The sequence below is a fragment of the Taurulus bubalis genome, assembly GCF_910589615.1.
Source record: "Taurulus bubalis genome assembly, chromosome: 3".
Classification (NCBI taxonomy): domain Eukaryota; kingdom Metazoa; phylum Chordata; class Actinopteri; order Perciformes; family Cottidae; genus Taurulus; species Taurulus bubalis.
Window position 1 is genome coordinate 41,403,927 of NC_136591.1, and position 20,000 is coordinate 41,423,926.

Sequence of the window (20,000 nt, forward strand, 5' to 3'; positions counted from 1 at the left end):
AAAGCTGCTGGTTCCTCTGGTTAACTTGAGCTGAATACTTTTTTGAGTTGTGATCACAGAATCTAGTCAGCTTTCTTATTTAAATCCTGATTTTGTTGATATTTAGAATACAAACAACATATTGAACTTTGTCTGTGTCTGTTAATGAAACATCTCTGAGCCACTTTTAAATGTTTTGAAGTTTTCATAATTCAGACCGTTTAGTGCCGGCTGCTAACAGTCACATGACCTGCTCCTCAGATGCTGATTAGTCAGATGCTGCAGGTGAACGTGGACACCCGGTTCACCGCCGAGGAGGTCCTGTCCCACCCATGGGTGACGGTACGAGCACACAACATGCAGACAACATGCACACAAAGAGTTTTATCGTAATCACTTTGCTACTTCTCCTCAAAGCAGAGGCGGCTGTGTTCTGTATAGACGTCATGAAATCAGCTGCAGCTGATTTAGTCAGTAACTTAATCTTTAAGCAACATTTTGACAAGCAAGTAAAACAAAAAAAGAGTAAAAACTAGTAAAAACAAGCATATCGATAGCCTCTGAAAAATGGTCTCTTACGTTAAGTTTCCCACTGTAACTTGGTATTGTTTGTTTAGGATGAGGCTCCAGTAGAGTCCAACACTGTGAGCAGCACTGAAGAGCAGACCAGTGGAGAAGTACTGGATCCAGAGCAGGAATCCCCAAAACTGGAAACCAAACAAGTTCCTTCACCTCTGGTTTAAAACTTATCAATCTTTCATCAACTGGAAACCAATACACAACACTGCTTTTTTTTATCAACCGGAACCCCCCAAAAGGTTTCCCCACCTCTGGTCTAAACCCATCCAGGAAACCAGACAAGTTCCCTCAAATCTGGTCCTTGTCCTGTTTTTTCCCACCAATAAAAATGAGTTTCATCACCTTCAGTGTAGAACACGTCCGGTTTGATCTCCTGGAAGCCAAACCACCGTCTGGTCGAGGGTCGGACCCGTTTACACCGACTGGAAACCAAATGAGTTCTCTTGAACCGGAACCAGAACAAACTCCCTGTTTCTTCTGCTGAAAAACAAACATGTTCCCTCGTTCTTGGTCTACAACAGACCCCGGTTCGTCCACTGGAAATCGAGCAAGTTCCCTCAAAACCCTTTCCTTCAGCTCTGGTCTAGAATTGGCCCTGTTTCACCTCATGGAAACCAAACTAATACCCTGCCCCCCTCTTTGGTCTAGAATATGCCCAATTTACCCGTTGCCTGGACACAAATCTGGTCTTGAATCATTCCCCTTTTCATCCACTGTCAATCCAACAAGTTCAAGTCATTTTGGAAATTAAACAAGTTCCCTTAACGTCTAGAACTCATCCTGTTCTTTCACTTTAAACTAAATTAGGTTCCTCACCTCCTCTGTAGAGAATACATACATTTTTATCAACTGGAAACCAAGTGAGTTCCTTCATATCTGATAACTAGAAACCATCGAGGTTCCTCCTGTTTGGTCTAGAACACGTCACATCAGGTCTATAATGGAACCAAAAGGAGTTCTCACATCTCTGGTCGAGAACACGTTCCTTTAATGGACTAAAAAAGCATCAAATATGGTCCAGAAGACGTCCCATTTCATCTGATGGAACCCAAACAAGTTCCCTCGTCTCTAGTCTAGAATTGCTTTGTCGCTTCAACTTGACACCTAATGAGTTTCCCTCTCCTTGGTCTCTATCTACTGTAAACTGACCAGGATACTTCACCTCTAGTATAGGACACTTGACATTTGCTATACTGATAACAAAGTAAAATTCTCTTTTGCCATTTCCTATTTATGTCCTGGAAACCGTCCCTGCCTCTGGTCTAGTCCAGAATTTCCTCTACTGAAGACTTTCAAGAGCCCCGTCTCTGCTGCTGTACCGGAAAGTATTGATATTGTCTTTGATGGGCTCCGTCAGGAGGCGGGGTCCCATTTTTATGTTGGCTAGACACTAGCAAAGTCGCCTCACTGCTACTTGATGGACTCGCACCAGATCAACACTAGGACACCATGAAAGTGATATTGGACACGTCACCTAGTGTCTCTTGGGACTGGACCCATTTCCTGGAAATGGCCCTTGAAGAAGGCCTCAAACCACTTTCATAGGGATTTAAACAACTAATTTAATTATTTTTGCAGTGGTCCCTGCCGCTTGGCTGCCTGGATGTCTTCCATTTATTCTGGGAAACATCCCATTTGTCCTGCCTTTACCCTCCAGCTCTCCTTGCGCTGACCCAAAGGACGTTTCTCATTTCTTCTACTTGGCCCCACCAACCCGAGGAGATATTTGAGTACTGTGCCTGCTTACGCTGCTGATGAATTCCCCTTAATATCATACATCTCAGCCCTTTCCTTTCATAGGTTCCACCTTTCAGACCCCCAGCACTCGTCATTGGTTGGATAGACGGTTAAGGCTCATTGTTTTGGGGTTTTTACAGAGAAAATATACCTTGGTGTTTGAAAAGGAGCAGAATGACTGGATGGATGGTTTGATATTTTGGGAAATATGCCTTCGTGCCAAGATTTAGCTAAGAAAATGTCTACCATTCCAATATCCTGTACATAAAGCCTACCAGCACCTCTAAAGCTCATTAACCATAAATGTATTCCTTAAATAAAAGGCAAATTGTGCTCTTGTTCACAAAGAAACTGTTAAAGATGTAACTCCTCATAAAACCACACAATGTTGTTTTTACAGCCCAATTTCCACTTGGATTTTGGTCTTATTGATTTTCCCAAAGCCGGATTTTTACCGGATTTGTTTTTGAAAAAAACAACATACACCTTTAAATAATGAGCCTCATCTACATGGACTCAGTGTGCCTCACTGAAGGACACTTCCCATCACCCATCGACCGCCCTTCACCTTTTCCCCAGCCTTCGTACTGTAACTCAAATTAACTGAGTGACTTCTAAACCTCAGAATTTTAAGAAAAACATTTTGCCAACCTTTTCAAAGGTTTCGAGCTGCAGCGTGACTGTGATGAAGTCAAGGGGGCGTGTCTCAGTCCAAACTCCTCCTCCCTGCAGTCAACGGAGGATAAAATACGTTGTGAATACTGTAAATAAGTCTGTTGGTGTCTGTCTGTGTGAGTTAATTGTGAAGTAGGGAAACAGTAGCGGTTTTGAACAAAAATAAATACTACAGTGAAAAGAAACAATCTAATCACAGACACGATGTCTCAACATCTCCCAAAAACCTTGTTTGTCTCAACATCTCCCCAAAGTGGCAAATAAATAAAAACAATGGTGAAATGTCACTAAAGTACATTTACTAAAGCACTAAGTATCAGTACTTTAGTAGTCCAATTTCATGAAACGTATTACATTTTTAAAGGAAATATTGTACTTTTTACATTTATCTGCTCTTACTTTATAAATGTTGTGTTATTGGTACTTTCACTGAAATACAGGATCTGAATACTTCCTCCACCAAAAACAGGCAGATAAAAAAAGAAAAAACAAGGTTTCTGAATGATGTTGACAAACTAATGAAAGAGTTTGTCGCCTTAAAGTCGAGTTCCCTTATAGATCTGGTAGTACTGTTGCCTGGCAACAAAGGACTGACTGGACAATGGTGGATCTCTTTCCTTATTCAGTCATGTGTCGTGACGTTAGTGGGTCATCCATCTATCGTGCCGCTCCATCCACACATCCATCATGTCGCCTGTTGATGTTACTGGTTGTAAGAGGACGAAGGAAAGATGTGTGTGTGTGTGTGTGTGTGTGTGTGTGTGTGTGTGTGTGTGTGTGTGTGTGTGTGTGTGTGTGTGTGTAAATACGTGCGTTTGATTTTCAGTGTTATGTTTCAACTTTTACAATTTTAAAAGTGTTTAGTGCGTCTGCATCAAAGAAAAATAAAAAACACAAAAACACTTTTCATCAAATGTCATCTGAATAAATGCGTTGACCCGATGCAGCGTTATGACCTTTGAACTTAGCACGACCTTTCCATGGCCTTGACCTTTTCGTCCGGAGTCGCCGATTAAGAGTTTGGCGAGGAGCGTGCATTGTCGAAAAGCGTTCCGTCACGTTAAGACTTGAGGGCAATCAAATTTACGTCGCTAGCGGCGGCATCACGATTCGAGTCGGAAAGATTGGCGTTGACGTTATAAATCTGGTAACAAAAGATGCCGTGTTGATACAGCGAGACTCAATGGTGTTATATGTGGGTTGAAAATTACACTTTCTTTTTAAAAGGCTGGAATCATCAAAACTTTGTTGACGTCGTCACATATTTGCTTCGTGTATCGGCGACAGTATTGATGTTGAAAAGCTGCTAGAAGTCGCGTCGTCCCTCACAGTTGAATTAGAGCTTGTAGCGCGAGCACAAACTGCTTTAATCGGCGGCTTCGGCCTTCGACCTTCGACCTTCTATGCCTGCTACGAACCCAGTAGTCTTAATTATTTTTCTCTTTGCTCGATACCAAACCGAAAGGAGCCTTCTGTGTCGGTGTTAGCGGAGCAGCCACTCCTGGGCCAACAACGTCGCTAACGGACGCTTTGCTGTACCAGCAAATGTGTTTCAGAGCCGAGAGGAGAAGCAGATGCTCACGAACCATGTCATTGGTTTTCTTTGTTTTAGCTTGTTTTCTTTGACATTTAATTTGGTTTATTTCTCGCTAAAGAACATTTCTGTGGTCGCCATTTGTTGCTGCAGTTGCAAGAAACCATTTTGTTCCTTTTCTTGCATGCGGGAGAATTCAAAATATCTGAAGAAAAAAAAACGTTTTTAAACAAACTGGAGTCAGAAAGTCGAGTGAACCAAGCAGTCAAACATGAAGGAGTTCCCTTGAAAGCAACTTGCAGTTGTATCGCCATGTGACGGTAACTTATTTTTTGTGCTGCATTCACTTCCCAGAAAAAAAAGACGGCATTTTGGCTTTTTATCGTCCAGGCTGTCGGAACTATTTGGGAACCATCCGACCCGTCTCTCGCTCTGGTTAAGAAATCCCTTCAGAGACAATCCGTCTGGTTCAACTGTGGAGTTGCAGAGAGACGTGACCCAGGCTGGCTGTCATGAGGCCCTTTGGTTGTGTTTTTATCAAATGCAGAATGTGTATGTATGTGTGATCATTTCACATCACGCCTCATCTTACTGGAACAGATTTTTTGAATGAAGCGAAGTAGAGAAATTAGGGTTTTGAACCAAACTGGGCTGGTTTCCCTGAAAGGAATCTCTTGAGTCGTTGATTTACAGTATGTTCACTTCAATCAGCGAAAACTTATATTTAAGACAATCTAATTCCTCAAATGACGAGACTGAACTTTGGACATTTAATTTAAAAAGACTTATTTCTTTGCAGCTCAAACTTTCTCAAGGTTGTTTTTTTGACAATAAAATTAGGCAGAGATGCACTCAAAAAGTAAATTAAAGCTGTTTGACGTCCGAGTGTTTCTTCCTACTGCGAGATACTTTGAGGAAACAAGTTCAGAGTTGAAGTGCAAGGAGACGTAGGAACTGAAGACGTGTTTTAATGCTAACAATGATCTGTAATGTGATGTGTGTTGATATGAAACATGGATGTTTGTTGGGATCAGGGTTCAGGGCATTCGGTGAAAATAAAAGAAACCCTTTTTGACTGAAGATCGATGGATTCAACTGTGAAAGTAAAAACTGATGCAGTGGCATCATGTTAACCTGCTGTGTCCTTTGTATTTCTTTCTTCCTGCTATGTTGATGAATTATATCGACTGAACATTCATTAGTTCATAAAAAAGATTTTAAAGTGACAAACTGACATATATTAGAAGCAAAAGTCAAAAAACATTTGTAACAGAGATAATAAGCCTTTAATTATATGAATAACACAAGTTAAACGTAACTGAGTACCTTTACTTCAGTACAACAGTTCAGATATATAAACATTCTACATTTATCTTGTTATGCTGAAGATTCATGTTACATGAAACACAGTGACTATATAATCTTCCTTCCTTTCCTTCTTCAGCTGATCTGAAAGAATGTAAAACTGGAGATACAAGGCAACACAAAACTTTTCTTCACCAAGTACAGAACAATTCTAAATGCTTTTAGTTTATGGGTTTAGGCCCCTGAGCTCCAACAAAGGTAAGTCTGAAAGAGTCGGTAAACAATGATGAAAGCATCACTTGTTTCCCACTTTGTCCTGATAGTTGCCATTTGTCCCGATCTTGTCCGAACACATCAACACATAGTCAGGTGCATAATCTTTCCTATTTCACCAAAGCTCAATCTTTGAGGTTTAAAGGAGGACAGAACACGCTAGAAAAATTCTAACTGTAAACGTGGAAATAAGGGCCATGAATGTTGCCAAAGTTCAAACTGTAAACGTGGAAATAAAGGCCATGAATGCGGCCGAGGTTCAAGCCGCTCCTTCTCAGTACAACTCTGACTGTACAGATCCAGGTTCCTGCCTCTTTCATAGATCTACAAGCTTACTGATTGGTGTACTGCCCATGCTGCAACGTGTGAGCGCTGACAAGCCAAATCATTGCAGATCAACGTGTGCATGTGACAGAAAAGGAGGTTTGGCTTCTTGTGTCACGCATTCATTTACAGAGAGCAAAGTTCCAGATCTCCAGATATTCCTTGTTGTCAGAGAGGAGACATGGCTCAGCGAGGAGGCCAAGCAGACGAGGTGAGGTTCTGCTGTTCCATCTGTCTGGATCTCCTGAAGGATCCGGTGACGGTTCCCTGTGGACACAACTACTGCATGAGCTGTATTCAAAGCTCGTGGGACAAGGAAGACCAGAAGAAAAGCCACAGCTGCCCACAGTGTAGGAAGACCTTCACCCCGAGGCCTGTCCTGGTGAAAAACACCTTTTTGGCCGAGGTAGTGGAGGAGCTGAAGAAGACTGGACTCCAAGCTGCTGCTGGTGGTCACTGCTATGCTGGACCTGAAGATGTGGGCTGTGATGTCTGCACTGGGAGGAGACTGAAGGCCTTCAAGTCCTGTCTGGTGTGTCTGGCTTCTTACTGTGAGAAACACCTCCAGCCTCACTATGAATCTCCTGCCTTTAAGAAGCACAAGCTGGTGGACCCCTCCGTCAACCTCCAGGAGAACATCTGCTCTCGCCACGACGAGGTGATGAAGATGTTCTGCCGCACTGATCAGCAGTGTATCTGTTATCTCTGCTCTGTGGACGACCATAAAGGCCACGACACAGTCTCGGCTGCAGCAGAAAGGACCGAGAGGCAGCAGGAGCTCGCTGGACGTCGTCAAAGAGTCCAGCAGAGAATCCAGGAGCGCCAGAGGGACGTGGAGCTGCTTCATCTGGAGGCGGAGGCCGTCAACCGCTCTGCTGATGAAGCGGTGGAGGACGGGGAGAAGATCTTCAGCGAGCTGAAGCAGCAGGTCAGATCTCAGCAGAGAACCCAAGTGAGTCGAGTCACAGAGCTTCAGGAGGAGCTGCAGCAGGAGATCACTGAGCTGAAGAGGAAGGACGCCGAGATGGAGAAGCTCTCACACACAGACGACCACGCACAGTTTCTTCAGGGTTACCCCTCGCTGTCGCAGCCCACCGAGCCGGCGGACTCACCGAGACCAAAGACAAACCGCCTGCGGTACTTTGAAGATGTGACGGCGGCTCTGAAAGCAGCTAGAGATCAAATACAGGCCCTTCTACCTGAGACACGGCCTTCAGTGGAGCCAACGACCAGAGCAGAGTTCTTACAATATTCACGTCAAATCACGCTGGATCCAAACACAGCAGGTTGTGACCTAGTTTTATCAGAGGAGAACCGGAAAGTTACATTTAATAACAAAGATGCTCCATATTCTCAACATCCAGACAGATTCATTAACATGTCTCAGGTCTTGAGTAAAGATGGACTGACTGGTTGTTGTTACTGGGAGGTGGAAATGATCAGGTATGCTGATGTAGCAGTCGCTTACAAGAGTATTGACAGAAGAAACGTTAAAGAAAGTCTATTTGGATGGAATAACAAGTCTTGGGCATTGCGTTGGTTCAGTGATTATATCTTTATGCATGGAAAACGGGCACTCATCCTCTCAGGTCCTCACTCCTCCAGAGTAGGAGTGTACCTGGATCACAGTGCAGGTGTTCTGTCCTTCTACAGCGTCTCTGAAACCATGACCCTCCTCCACAGAGTCCAGACCTCATTCACTGAGCCGCTCTTTGCTGGACTCGGTCTTTATGGACCCTGTCTTTCTTATGGTGAATCCTCTGCTGAGTTGTGTGAACTCAAGTAGACCAGACGTACTGTGATGAGTAACACTGATGATCTGACTGTTTAATGTTCAGTCTTCATGTCTGTTTAATGTTTCCTGTGTAAGACAAATGAGATAACTTCATGTTACGATCTTGTCCTCTGAATAACTGCATAGCTTTTACTGATGTGATTCACAACATTTTTGGGATTTATTTTATCTGAACAGAAACTAAATGATGTTTTCTTTGGAAGCAATATGATTCAGAACGATGATGAACATGTAAAATATAATAAATGTGACTGTGATTTTCTAAATTCAAAGACCGAGTGTTAAAAGTCTCATTTTTCTCATCATCCAGACATATTTACATGATTATTATTAATTATGAAAGCTCAAACCCAACAAACCACTTTACTTAGTCTTATAAACTTAGTTTGAACACCATCTTCAGTCAGTTATCAGAGAGCTGAGCTCTAGTCAAATAAAATATGTCAGTTATGAACACAAAGACACACAACTAATGACTATTATTGAAACGTCACATAGTTTTATTTGTTAAAAAGTCAAAATGTTTGGTTATAAAGTATATTTTAAATAACCTGTATAAAAGCTGAAACCCTCCAACGTATACACACAAACTGGATGAATACACTGCTGACGTACACGTGTTTACACACATTGCCAAAGTAGAAACAGCTCAGTTTCCTTGAAAGCTGTTATTAGCATCTGTTATGGAAATCAACGTTTTAATCTCCTTCAGAGAAAACGAATGTGATGTGAAACAGACACTTGGAATACATTTAGGAAATGAAACACCAAATCTAATTTACAAAAACTACCAGTTAACCAGGACACATCTGTCCAGCACCCTTACGAATCTGAGTGTGAGATTACAAGTTTACCAAACCACCAACTTCTCTCTTGCTACTTGTTTACGGAATTTTCAAAACAATCTGGTGCATTCAGGAAATGATACACAAAATCAAACTTACAAAACTACAAGCATACAACGACACATCTGTCCAGCACCCTTACGAAACCCGAGTGCGAGATTACAAGTGTGCTCCTGCCACGTGTCTGTTAGATCAGAAAAATTATTTCTCACTGGGTGGGATTTTTTTTCCCAAATCCAGGATTAGAGCGGCAATCTTGAACTCTGTCTGACGACAGCCTCTCACCTTCTGGGAAGAATCAACTAATCTTAATGCTTCTGCCATCCAACGGAGTCTTGATTGCTTGTTCCATCCCATCCTAGTCACCAATTGTTATGGAACTTAACCGTTTCAATCTCCTTTAGAGAAAAAAAATGTGATGTCAAACACTTAAATGTCGTTAAGCATTCATTAAACAGATACTTGGAATAGTTGAATTGGAAGGAAGGAGCACCTAGGCCTTGGTGCAAGCCTGGAAGATGTTGTTTGGCTGCGGCCCTGAGAGGAAAGGGTGAGATATAGAAAGACAAAATAGCAGGCAGAACCTAAACAATAATAAGATAAATTCTCTTATTGTCTCATTTTGATGGCGCTTATCAAGCATGTGCAAAAATGAACTGTCAAAACCAAAGTTCAGCAATACAATTTACATTTAGAAGAACACTATGATACATTTCTGGGGCTGCACAGTGGTGTAGTGGCTAGCACTGACACCTCACGACAAGAGGGCCGTGGGCTCAGTTCCCGGTCTGGGCGGTCCCTTCTGTGTGGAATTTGCATGCTCTCCCCGTGTCAGTGTGGGTTCCCTCTGGCTTCCTCCCACAGTCCACAGCCATATAGCTCAGGTTAATTGGACTCTAAATTGCCCATGGGTGAGAAAGTAGGTGTGAATGGTTGTCTGTCTCTAAATGTACACTGTGATAAACTGGTGACCTGTCCAAGGTGTACCCTGCCTTCGCCCAATGTCAGCTGGGATCGACTCCAGTGCCCTACGACCCTAAATAAGACAAGCAGTCTGGATAATGGAATGGAATTGAACTAAGATACATTTCCACCACAGTATCATCCAAGTAAAGAAGGCTATGAATGCAGCCGAAGCTCAAACTGCTCCCTTTCCTGGAATGCAGTACCAATTGCCTCGAGTCTGACGCTGTATTCCAGATTGACCAGTTTGAAGATGGGTGTGACCAACCTGCTGTGACCTGAGAGAGCTGGCAAACCACTTACACTGAGGATCAGCTGACACTTGTGCAAGAACAATACAAAAAAGTGGGTGTGGCTTCCCGGTTGAAGCTGTTATTTGTTGAGTGAAGCATGAGACGACATTTCCTTGTTGTCAGAGAGGAGACATGGCTCAGCGAGGAGACCAAGCAGACAAGGTGAGGTTCTGCTGTTCCATCTGTCTGGATCTCCTGAAGGATCCGGTGACGGTTCCCTGTGGACACAACTACTGCATGAGCTGTATTCAAAGCTCGTGGGACGAGGGAGACCAGGAGAAAAGCCACAGCTGCCCTCAGTGTAGGAAGACCTTCACCCCGAGGCCTGTCCTGGTGAAAAACACCTTGTTGGCTGAGTTAGTGGAGGAGCGGAAGAAGACTGGACTCCAAGCTGCTGCTGGTGGTCACTGCTATGCTGGACCTGAAGATGTGGGCTGTGACTTCTGCACTGGGAGGAGACTGAAGGCCTTCAAGTCCTGTCTGGTGTGTCTGGCTTCTTACTGTGAGAAACACCTCCAGCCTCACTATGAATCTCCTGCCTTTAAGAAGCACAAGCTGGTGGACCCCTCCGTCAACCTCCAGGAGAACATCTGCTCTCGCCACGACGAGGTGATGAAGATGTTCTGCCGCACTGATCAGCAGTGCATCTGTTATCTCTGCTCTGTGGACGACCATAAAGGCCACGACACAGTCTCGGTTGCAGCAGAAAGGACCGAGAGGCAGGAGGAGCTCGCTGGACGTCGTCAAAGAGTCCAGCAGAGAATCCAGGAGCGCCAGAGGGACGTGGAGCTGCTTCATCTGGAGGTGGAGGCCGTCAACCGCTCTGCTGATGAAGCGGTGGAGGACGGGGAGAAGATCTTCACCGAGCTGAAGCAGCAGGTCAGATCTCAGCAGAGAACCCAAGTGAGTCGAGTCAAAGAGCTTCAGGAGGAGCTGCAGCAGGAGATCACTGAGCTGAAGAGGAAGGACGCCGAGATGGAGAAGCTCTCACGCACAGACGACCACGCACAGTTTCTTCAGGGTTACCCCTCGCTGTCGCAGCCCACCGAGCCGGCGGACTCACCGAGACCAAAGAAAAACCGCCTGCGGTACTTTGAAGATGTGACGGCGGCTCTGAAAGCAGCTAGAGATCAAATACAGGCCCTTCTACCTGAGATACGGCCTTCAGTGGAGCCAACGACCAGAGCAGAGTTCTTACAATATTCACGTCAAATCACGCTGGATCCAAACACAGCAGGTTGTGACCTAGTTTTATCAGAGGAGAACCGGAAAGTTACATTTAATAACAAAGATGCTCCACCTTCTCAACATCCAGACAGATTCATTAACAGACCTCAGGTCTTGAGTAAAGATGAACTGACTGGTTGTTGTTACTGGGAGGTGGAGATGAGCAGTTATGCTGATGTAGCAGTCGCTTACAAGAGTATTGACAGGAGAGACGTTAAAGAAAGTCTATTTGGATGGAATAACAAGTCTTGGGCATTACGTTGGTTCAATGATTATATCTTTATGCATGAAAAACGCTCACTCAGCATCTCAGGTCCTCAGTCCTCCAGAATAGGAGTGTACCTGGATCACAGTGCAGGTGTTCTGTCCTTCTACAGCGTCTCTGAAACCATGACTCTCCTCCACAGAGTCCAGACCACATTCACCGAGCCGCTCTTTTTTGGACTCCGTCTTTATTGTTATGGATGCAGTGCTGAGTTGGGTGAACTCAAGTAGACCAGACATACTGTGATGAGCAATGTGGTGGAAATTTATCATAGGGCTGTTTTCTGAATGTGAGTATTACTGAACTCTGAAAGCAGAGTTCAGCTCATCTTGACCTAGTCGGATGGGAGCCATCGAAGTGGGACAGTAACATTATTCATCTTTTCATTGTTTAGGTTTCCTTTAGTTTAGTTTTGCCTTTGGGTCTCACACTCTTGCCGCAGGGCTGCAGCCAAACAACATCTTCCAGACAGCATCAATACTTGTCTGGTGGGAAGAAGGAGGACACTGCGAGGAGGAGCAAGGGGGATGGGGGGAAAGGCAAACATTTTAATAATAATTGTTGATGTATAAAACTCATGTTGAATTAAGGTTTCTGGATCTGACCTCCGAACTATCTGTGGTGAAGAGCTCTGTCGATTCAATTGAATTATTCCAAGTTTCTGTTTAATAAATGCTTAAAGACATTTAAGTGTTTCACATCGCATTTGTTTTCTCTGGGTAGGGTTCATTTCCATTACAAGTAACACTGATAATCTGACTGTTTAACTTTCAGTCTTTATATCTGTTTAATGTTTCCTGTGTAGAACAAATGAAACATGTCAGCTATGAACACAAAGAAACAAAACTAATAACTATTATTGAAATGTGTCAAAGTGTTATTTGTTAAAAAGTTGGAATCTTTGGTTACAAAAAAAATATTTTACATAGATCTCTCTCATTGTGTGTCTTTCTCACACTCACAAAATGTGTTGTTAAAGATTCAGACTAACGTGATCCCAACCTATCTGTTCCTGCGCCGAGAACCCCGTTATCAATTCCGGGATGCGGTTAAATCCTACCATACTTTATTCTGATCTATCTAGATCCACACTATTAGGTTCTGCGGTCTGTAGAGACCTTCCTCTATCCTCTGCTTCGTTTAACTTGACCCCTCTTAACTCTGGGTTAACATATAACAGTGGAAGCTCACCCTTACAAGTTCTAACCTTAACAATTTCTCTCATGACAAATGTTCTATCTTGCTTATGGAATCTCTGTGGCTGTAGGTAAAGTATTTATTCCTTTTATTCATATAAAATAATCTCTTTTGGGGGATTCTGCCTTATCAGACCTCAGCATCACTACCCCTTGATTGTCCTATTTGAGGAAGGAGTCCAATCGCCAAAGACTTTGCACTATTCAAATGTTATGCATTATGTGTAATAAATTATTGTTCAATTATAAACAGGTCTCACCTGATTGAACAGAAAAAAAGTGTCAACAAGACTTGTAATTCCCTTAAAAGAGTGACTTCATAGGCACTTGAATGCAGCTTCAGTTCGGCGGGTGGAGTTAAGAAATCCCTTCAGAGAAAATCTGTCTGGTTCAACTGTGGAGTTGCAGGGAGATGTGACCCAGGCTGGCTGTCGTCATGAGGCCCTTTGGTTGTGTTTTTATCAAATGCAGAATGTGTGATCATTTCACATCACGCCTCATCTTAAACTGGAACGGATTTCTTTATGAAGTGAAGTAGAGAAATTAGGGTTTTGAACCAAACTGGGCTGGTTTCCCTGAAAAGGAATCTCTTGAGTCGTTGATTTATGTTCACTTCAATCAGCGAAAACTTATTTTTCCGACGATCTAATTCCTTAAAATGACGCACATTTAAAAAGTGTTACTTCTTTACTGCTCAAACTTTCTCAAGGTTGTTTTTTTAACAATACAATTAAGCAAATATGCAATTTGAGCATTAACAAAGTAAATTAAAGCTGTTTGACGTCCGAATGTTTCTTCCTACTATGAGATACTTTGAGGAAAACGAGTGCAGAGTTGAAGTGCGAAGAGACGTGGGAATTGAAGACGTGTTTTAATCAGTGGCGGGCCGGGGATTTTCTACCTGGGTCTTCTGTGCTTTCTGACACCGCATACATAAATATGTGCATGACGGGATGCAGCGTCATTACCGTATAATGCATGTTGTCCACATCAACAAGAACAAATTCACTAGAACCAGTCACATTTAGTTATAAAAAAACATGACAAAACAATCCAGTGTTAAAAAACTACACCAAGCAAAAAACTAAAAATGTCCTAACTTCTCTTATGTTTTAGCCTGACCTCTTTTTACTACTACTGAATTCTGCTAGCAGCTAGTTAGCTTTCTGTTGACTAAAGTCACGCTGGCCCACTGACCAATCACAGTGCGGAGGTTGTTGCACTTCAATTATATCCAGTAAAAGGGAAGTGTAGGGTTACTGGTTGCTCTTCAGATTCAAATTTTACAGTCAACATAAGAGGTTGCTCACTGAGTTTCGGAAGCATCACTTTTGATTGATTACTTCCTTGTTTTCTGTTAGTGTTAAATTTTCCAGAATTATTTCCTTATTATTAAGTCTGAGAGCAAGAAAGTGCCCTACAAGTTCTTCCCCACCAAATAAACTGAACTCTACTTCCTTTGAGTTTGTTCCCTTCAGATACTTGAGGAGTCTGATCCTGTTTTGTAGAGAGTAATTCTTTACTTTCCACTGTGGTATTTGTACTTCAATCAAAGAAAGTAAATGATATGACCTTTGTTTACACTGCTGGTGACACATAGGAAACAATAAGGAGAATAAAAGTGATAAACTGTATAAAAGCTGAAACCCTCCAACGTGAACAAGGATGACCACACTGCTGACGTACTCGTGTAAATATATTGCCAACGTAGAAACGGATGTTTCCTTGAGAGCTGTTGTTAATATCAAACAAGTAAAGAAGTCTATGAACGCAGCTGAAGCTCAAACTGCTCCCTTTCCTTGAACGCAGCACCGATCGCCTCGAGTCCAACTCTGACGCTCTTGGTTCCATATCCAGATCGACCAGTTTGAAGATGGGTGTGACCAACACGCTGTTGCCTCAGAGAGCTGGCAAACCACTTTCACTGAGAATCAGCTGCGCTTGTGTAAGAACAAGAGAAAAATAAAAAAGTGGGTGTGGCTTCCTGTTAGAAGCTGTTATTTGCTGAGAGCAGCATGAGACGACATTTCCTTGTTGTCGGAGAGGAGACATGGCTCAGCGAGGAGGCCAAGCAGACGAGGTGAGGTTCTGCTGTTCCATCTGTCTGGATCTCCTGAAGGATCCGGTGACGGTTCCCTGTGGACACAACTACTGCATGAGCTGTATTCAAAGCTCGTGGGACGAGGGAGACCAGGAGAAAAGCCACAGCTGCCCTCAGTGTAGGAAGACCTTCACCCCGAGGCCTGTCCTGGAGAAAAACACCTTGTTGGCTGAGTTAGTGGAGGAGCGGAAGAAGACTGGACTCCAAGCTGCTGCTGGTGGTCACTGCTATGCTGGACCTGAAGATGTGGGCTGTGATGTCTGCACTGGGAGGAGACTGAAGGCCTTCAAGTCCTGTCTGGTGTGTCTGGTCTCTTACTGTGAGAAACACCTCCAGCCTCACTATGAATCTCCTGCCTTTAAGAAACACAAGCTGGTGGACCCCTCCAACAACCTCCAGGAGAACATCTGCTCTCGCCACGACGAGGTGATGAAGATGTTCTGCTGCACTGATCAGCAGTGCATCTGTTATCTCTGCTCTGTGGACGACCATAAAGGCCACGACACAGTCTCAGCTGCAGCAGAAAGGACCGAGAGGCAGGAGGAGCTCGCTGGACGTCGTCAAAGAGTCCAGCAGAGAATCCAGGAGCGCCAGAGGGACGTGGAGCTGCTTCATCTGGAGGTGGAGGCCGTCAACCGCTCTGCTGATGAAGTGGTGGAGGACGGGGAGAAGATCTTCAGCGAGCTGAAGCAGCAGGTCAGATCTCAGCAGAGAACCCAAGTGAGTCGAGTCAAAGAGCTTCAGGAGGAGCTGCAGCAGGAGATCACTGAGCTGAAGAGGAAGGACGCCGAGATGGAGAAGCTCTCACGCACAGACGACCACGCACAGTTTCTTCAGGGATACCCCTCGCTGTCGCAGCCCACCGAGCCGGCGGACTCACCGAGACCAAAGACAAACCGCCTGCGGTACTTTGAAGATGTGACGGCGGCTCTGAAAGCAGCTAGAGATCAAATACAGGCCCTTCTACCTGAGACACGGCCTTCAGTGGAGCCAACGACCAGAGCAGAGTTCTTACAATATTCACGTCAAATCACGCTGGATCCAAACACAGTACAACGTCAACTTGTTTTATCAGAGGAGAACCGGAAAGTTACATTTACTAACACAAATGCTCCATATTCTCAACATCCAGACAGATTCATTACCAGACCTCAGGTCTTGAGTAAAGATGAACTGACTGGTCGTTGTTACTGGGAGGTGGAGATGAGCGGGTATGTTTTTGTAGCAGTCGCTTACAAGAGTATTGACAGGAGAAACGTTAATGAAAGTCTATTTGGATGGAATAACAAGTCTTGGGCATTACGTTGTTTGAATGGTTATACCTTCACACATGACAAAGACTCACTCATCCTCTCAGGTCCTCACTCCTCCAGAGTAGGAGTGTACCTGGATCACAGAGCAGGTGTTCTGTCCTTCTACAGCGTCTCTGAAACCATGACCCTCCTCCACAGAGTCCAGACCTCATTCACTGAGCCGCTCTTTGTTGGACTCTTTCTTTATAATGGATCCTCTGCTGAGTTGTGTGAACTCAAGTAGACCAGACGTACTGTGATGAGTAACACTGATGATCTGACTGTTTTAACTTTCAGTCTTCATGTCTGTTTAATGTTTCCTGTGTAGGACGAATGAGATAACTTCATGGTACGGTCTCGTCCTCTGAATAACTGCAGAGCTTTTACTGATGTGATTCATAACATGTATTGGATTCAACAGAAACTAACGGATGTTTTCTTTAGAAGCAATGTGAGTCAGAACGATGATGAACATGTAAAATGGAATGAATGGAATTTTATTTTCTAAATTCAAAGACCGAGTGTTAAAAGTCTCATTCTTCTCATCATCCAGACATATTTACATGATTGTTATTAAAGCTCATACCCAACAAACCACTTTACTTAGTCTTATAAACTTAGTTTGAACACCATCTTCAGTCAGTTATCAGAGAACGGAGCTCTAGTCAAATAAAAACTATTATTGAAATGTCTCAAAGTTTTATTTGTTAAAAAGTTGGAATGTTTGGTTATAAAGTTTATTTTACATAGATCTCTTTCATTGTGCGTCTTTCTCACTCACTCAGTCAAAATTAGTGTCACAGTCTTAAAGATGCCTCCAAATTCTTATATATATATATATATATATATATATATATATATATATATATATATATATATATATATATATATACTCTAACTGAGGGATGAAAGAAGAATCTGCCATATGCAGAAAATACTGAGTTCTAATAATTTAAATTTACAAATATATAATGTGAACATTTCCACATTCTTCTTTCTCGACTGTGGAATAAAAGTGAAATCAGTTTTTAGTCTGGCAGCAGATCCAGTTCCCTTGTTGACATGTTGACATCTTCAGGGCTTTGATGTCATGTGACGGCAACACATACAATGTATTCACGTTAAAATCAGCGAACAGGAAAAGATGCTGCAGTCAAATTAAATCTTTTGTTCTGCTCAAAAAGGACTAAAAGACTTTTGCTAAAATAGAAGATAGTAATTTCTTTGCTTCCCTAATGTCACAAAGGTTGTGGTTCTATTATAGACATTTGGAAAGAAGTTCTGTGAAGCTTCTTTTTAAAATATCTTAATAACAGAGTTCATAATTCACGTCCGTTTGCTTGTCACTTATCAGTGAACACGTGTGCAACAAAAAAACAGACTTTTGTAAATCGCTACATGTTCCTCCAGCATCATGAAACTTGATGACGAGTCACTTCCTGTGAACCAAACGGCTCTCACTTCCTGTGAACCAAACGGCTCTCACTTCCTGTGAACCAAACGGCTCTCACTTCCTGTGAACCAAACGGCTCTCACTTCCTGCCTAAAGTCCCTGAACTCACCACCGCTGCAGTTTGAAAATGTACCGGACCCAAAAACACACCAAACGTTCAGAAGCCGCCGGGAGCACTTCCTATGCCGCCCACGTCTATAATGCGTTATAAACATGATAATAATGCATTATAAACAATATAATGCGTCATAAACATTATAATAATGTGTTATAAACATTATAATGCATTATAAACATTATAATAATGCGTTATAAACAACATAATGCGTTATTAACATTATAATGCATTATAAACATCATAATAATGCATTATTAACATTATAATGCACTATAAACATAACAATACGTTATTAACATTATAATGCGTTATAAACATTATAATAATGCATTTTAAACAATATAATAATGCGTTATTAACATTATAATGCATTATAAACATTATAATGCGTTATTAACATTATAATGCGTTATTAACATTATAATAATGCGTTATTAACATTATAATGCGTTATTAACATTATAATAATGCGTTATTAACATTATAATGCGTTATTAACATTATAATAATGTGTTATTAACATTATAATAATGCGTTATTAACATTATAATGCATTATAAACATACAAATGCGTTAACATTATAATGCGTTATAAACATTATAATAATGCATTTTAAACAATATAATAATGCGTTATAAACATTATTATAATACATTATTAACATACTGTGTCATTAACAAAATGTGTTATTAACATACTGTGTCATTAACCTAATGTGTTATTAACATAATGTGTTATTAACATAATGTGTAATAAACATACTGTGTTATTAACATAATGTGTTATTAACATAATGTATTATTAACATACTGTGTTATTAACATACTGTGTTATTAACATACTGTGTTATTAACATAGTGTGTTATTAACATGTGTTATTAACATACTGTGTAATTAACATGTGTTATTAACATACTGTGTTATTAACATAATGCATCAGACGTCGTAGAAAGCGCTCCAGAGAAGTCGTCCTCCAGAAGCTCTTCAGAGCAGACGGCCGATCGGCGTCATATTGATCCATTGGGACCATTCCCTCTGGTTCTGGTGGAGCTCGGGGCTCCTGGTTCTGATCCAGTCCAGAAAACCCAGGGCGTTAAGATCAGTGTTACTCCGGCGTTAAAGCCGCGAAGGTCCGTCAATCAAAGAGACGAACCAATCACAGCAGTCTTCAGTCTCATTCAAAACGTTTTGGGGGAAATGTTGTAACTCCAGCCGACCCGTCGACAGAGACAAAACACAAAGAAGAAGAAGAAGAAGAAGAAGAAGAAGAAGAAGAAGTCTTCTGGATTTCCTCATCAGAGAAGTGAAATGTAGTTTTTAGGAACGATCCCACGCCTCCCGCACACAACTCCCAGAATCCACTGCTCGTCCACAAACTCCATCTGAGTTATGACGTCACCGACCTGCAGGAGTGAGACGGGAAGAGAGTCTGTGAGACGACAACAACAACAACAACAACAACAACAATCGGCTTCAACTCTAGTGAGAAACTTCAACTGCTGCTTTCTTTTGTCTTCAATAATGAATATATATATATAAATATAAATATATTCATATTTATATACACACACACACACACCTTTAAAGTGAGCTCATCCTCGCTCTCGGCTGTGAAGTCAAACTTGGCCACTCCTTTGACCGCAGAATGCTGGCCTGTGATTGGCTGAGCTGGAACCAGGAAGAGGAAGTTGTAGTCAGAGACCTCAGTTTGTTAAAGCAAAGCAGCTAATGATATACGACAATATCAATAACACGATCAATAATATCAGGCACTACTTCATATAACTAGTAATATATATTGCATCATGCTGCATGTGTGTGTGTGTGTGTGTGTGTATGTGTGTGTGTGTGTGTATATGTGTGTGTGTGTGTGTGTTACCGCGCTGGGTGAAGGCAGCAGGGTAGAGTCCCTCCCTCCCCTCCAGTCTTCCTCTCCTCCACTGGGCGTCGACATGTTGCGTCACCAGGATCAGCGCCCCCTTGTGGAAGGACAGGTCGTCTGCAGCCTGAGCCGGGAAGTCGAACAGAGCCTCGGCCCACTCCTC

General features: G+C 42.5%; 4 protein-coding genes across 4 annotated transcripts in view; 3 read left to right on the forward strand and 1 right to left on the reverse strand.

Moving 5' to 3' along the window:
* Window positions 1-722, forward strand: part of LOC306734666 (serine/threonine-protein kinase DCLK2-like) — a gene marked incomplete at both ends in the record, with an annotated part of 14,019 nt that extends 13,297 nt beyond the window's left edge. Inside the window, 2 exons of the mRNA XM_079216032.1 lie at window positions 241-321; window positions 597-722. Coding sequence (XP_079072158.1) covers window positions 241-321; window positions 597-722 — 207 coding nt within the window. The remainder of the gene's footprint in view (window positions 1-240; window positions 322-596) is intronic.
* Window positions 723-6,587: 5,865 nt separating this feature from the next.
* LOC306734509 (tripartite motif-containing protein 16-like) lies at window positions 6,588-12,365 on the forward strand (the record flags this gene model as incomplete). The annotated part of the gene is made up of 2 exons (XM_079215866.1): window positions 6,588-7,556; window positions 10,426-12,365. The coding sequence occupies 2 exons, from the start codon at window positions 6,588-6,590 to the stop codon at window positions 12,022-12,024; spliced, it is 2,568 nt and encodes an 855-aa protein (XP_079071992.1). The 3' UTR covers window positions 12,025-12,365.
* Window positions 12,366-15,054: 2,689 nt separating this feature from the next.
* LOC306734006 (tripartite motif-containing protein 16-like) lies at window positions 15,055-17,217 on the forward strand. Its single transcript, XM_079215328.1, has one exon. It carries the CDS (start codon window positions 15,146-15,148, stop codon window positions 16,625-16,627), a length of 1,482 nt encoding a protein of 493 aa, XP_079071454.1. The 5' UTR covers window positions 15,055-15,145; the 3' UTR covers window positions 16,628-17,217.
* Window positions 17,218-19,250: 2,033 nt separating this feature from the next.
* LOC306734510 (uncharacterized protein) overlaps window positions 19,251-20,000 on the reverse strand; it is a gene marked incomplete at both ends in the record, with an annotated part of 16,658 nt that continues 15,908 nt past the window's right edge. The window contains 3 exons of the mRNA XM_079215867.1: window positions 19,251-19,358; window positions 19,535-19,623; window positions 19,835-20,000. The exon at window positions 19,835-20,000 is cut by the window's right edge and continues 99 nt beyond it. Of these exons, the coding sequence (XP_079071993.1) occupies window positions 19,251-19,358; window positions 19,535-19,623; window positions 19,835-20,000 (363 nt within the window). The remainder of the gene's footprint in view (window positions 19,359-19,534; window positions 19,624-19,834) is intronic.

Coding starts and splice junctions, on each gene's coding strand:
- LOC306734006 (XM_079215328.1), top strand. CDS start 15,146: ATGAGCTGTATTCAAAGCTCGTGGGACGAGGGAGACCAGGAGAAAAGC.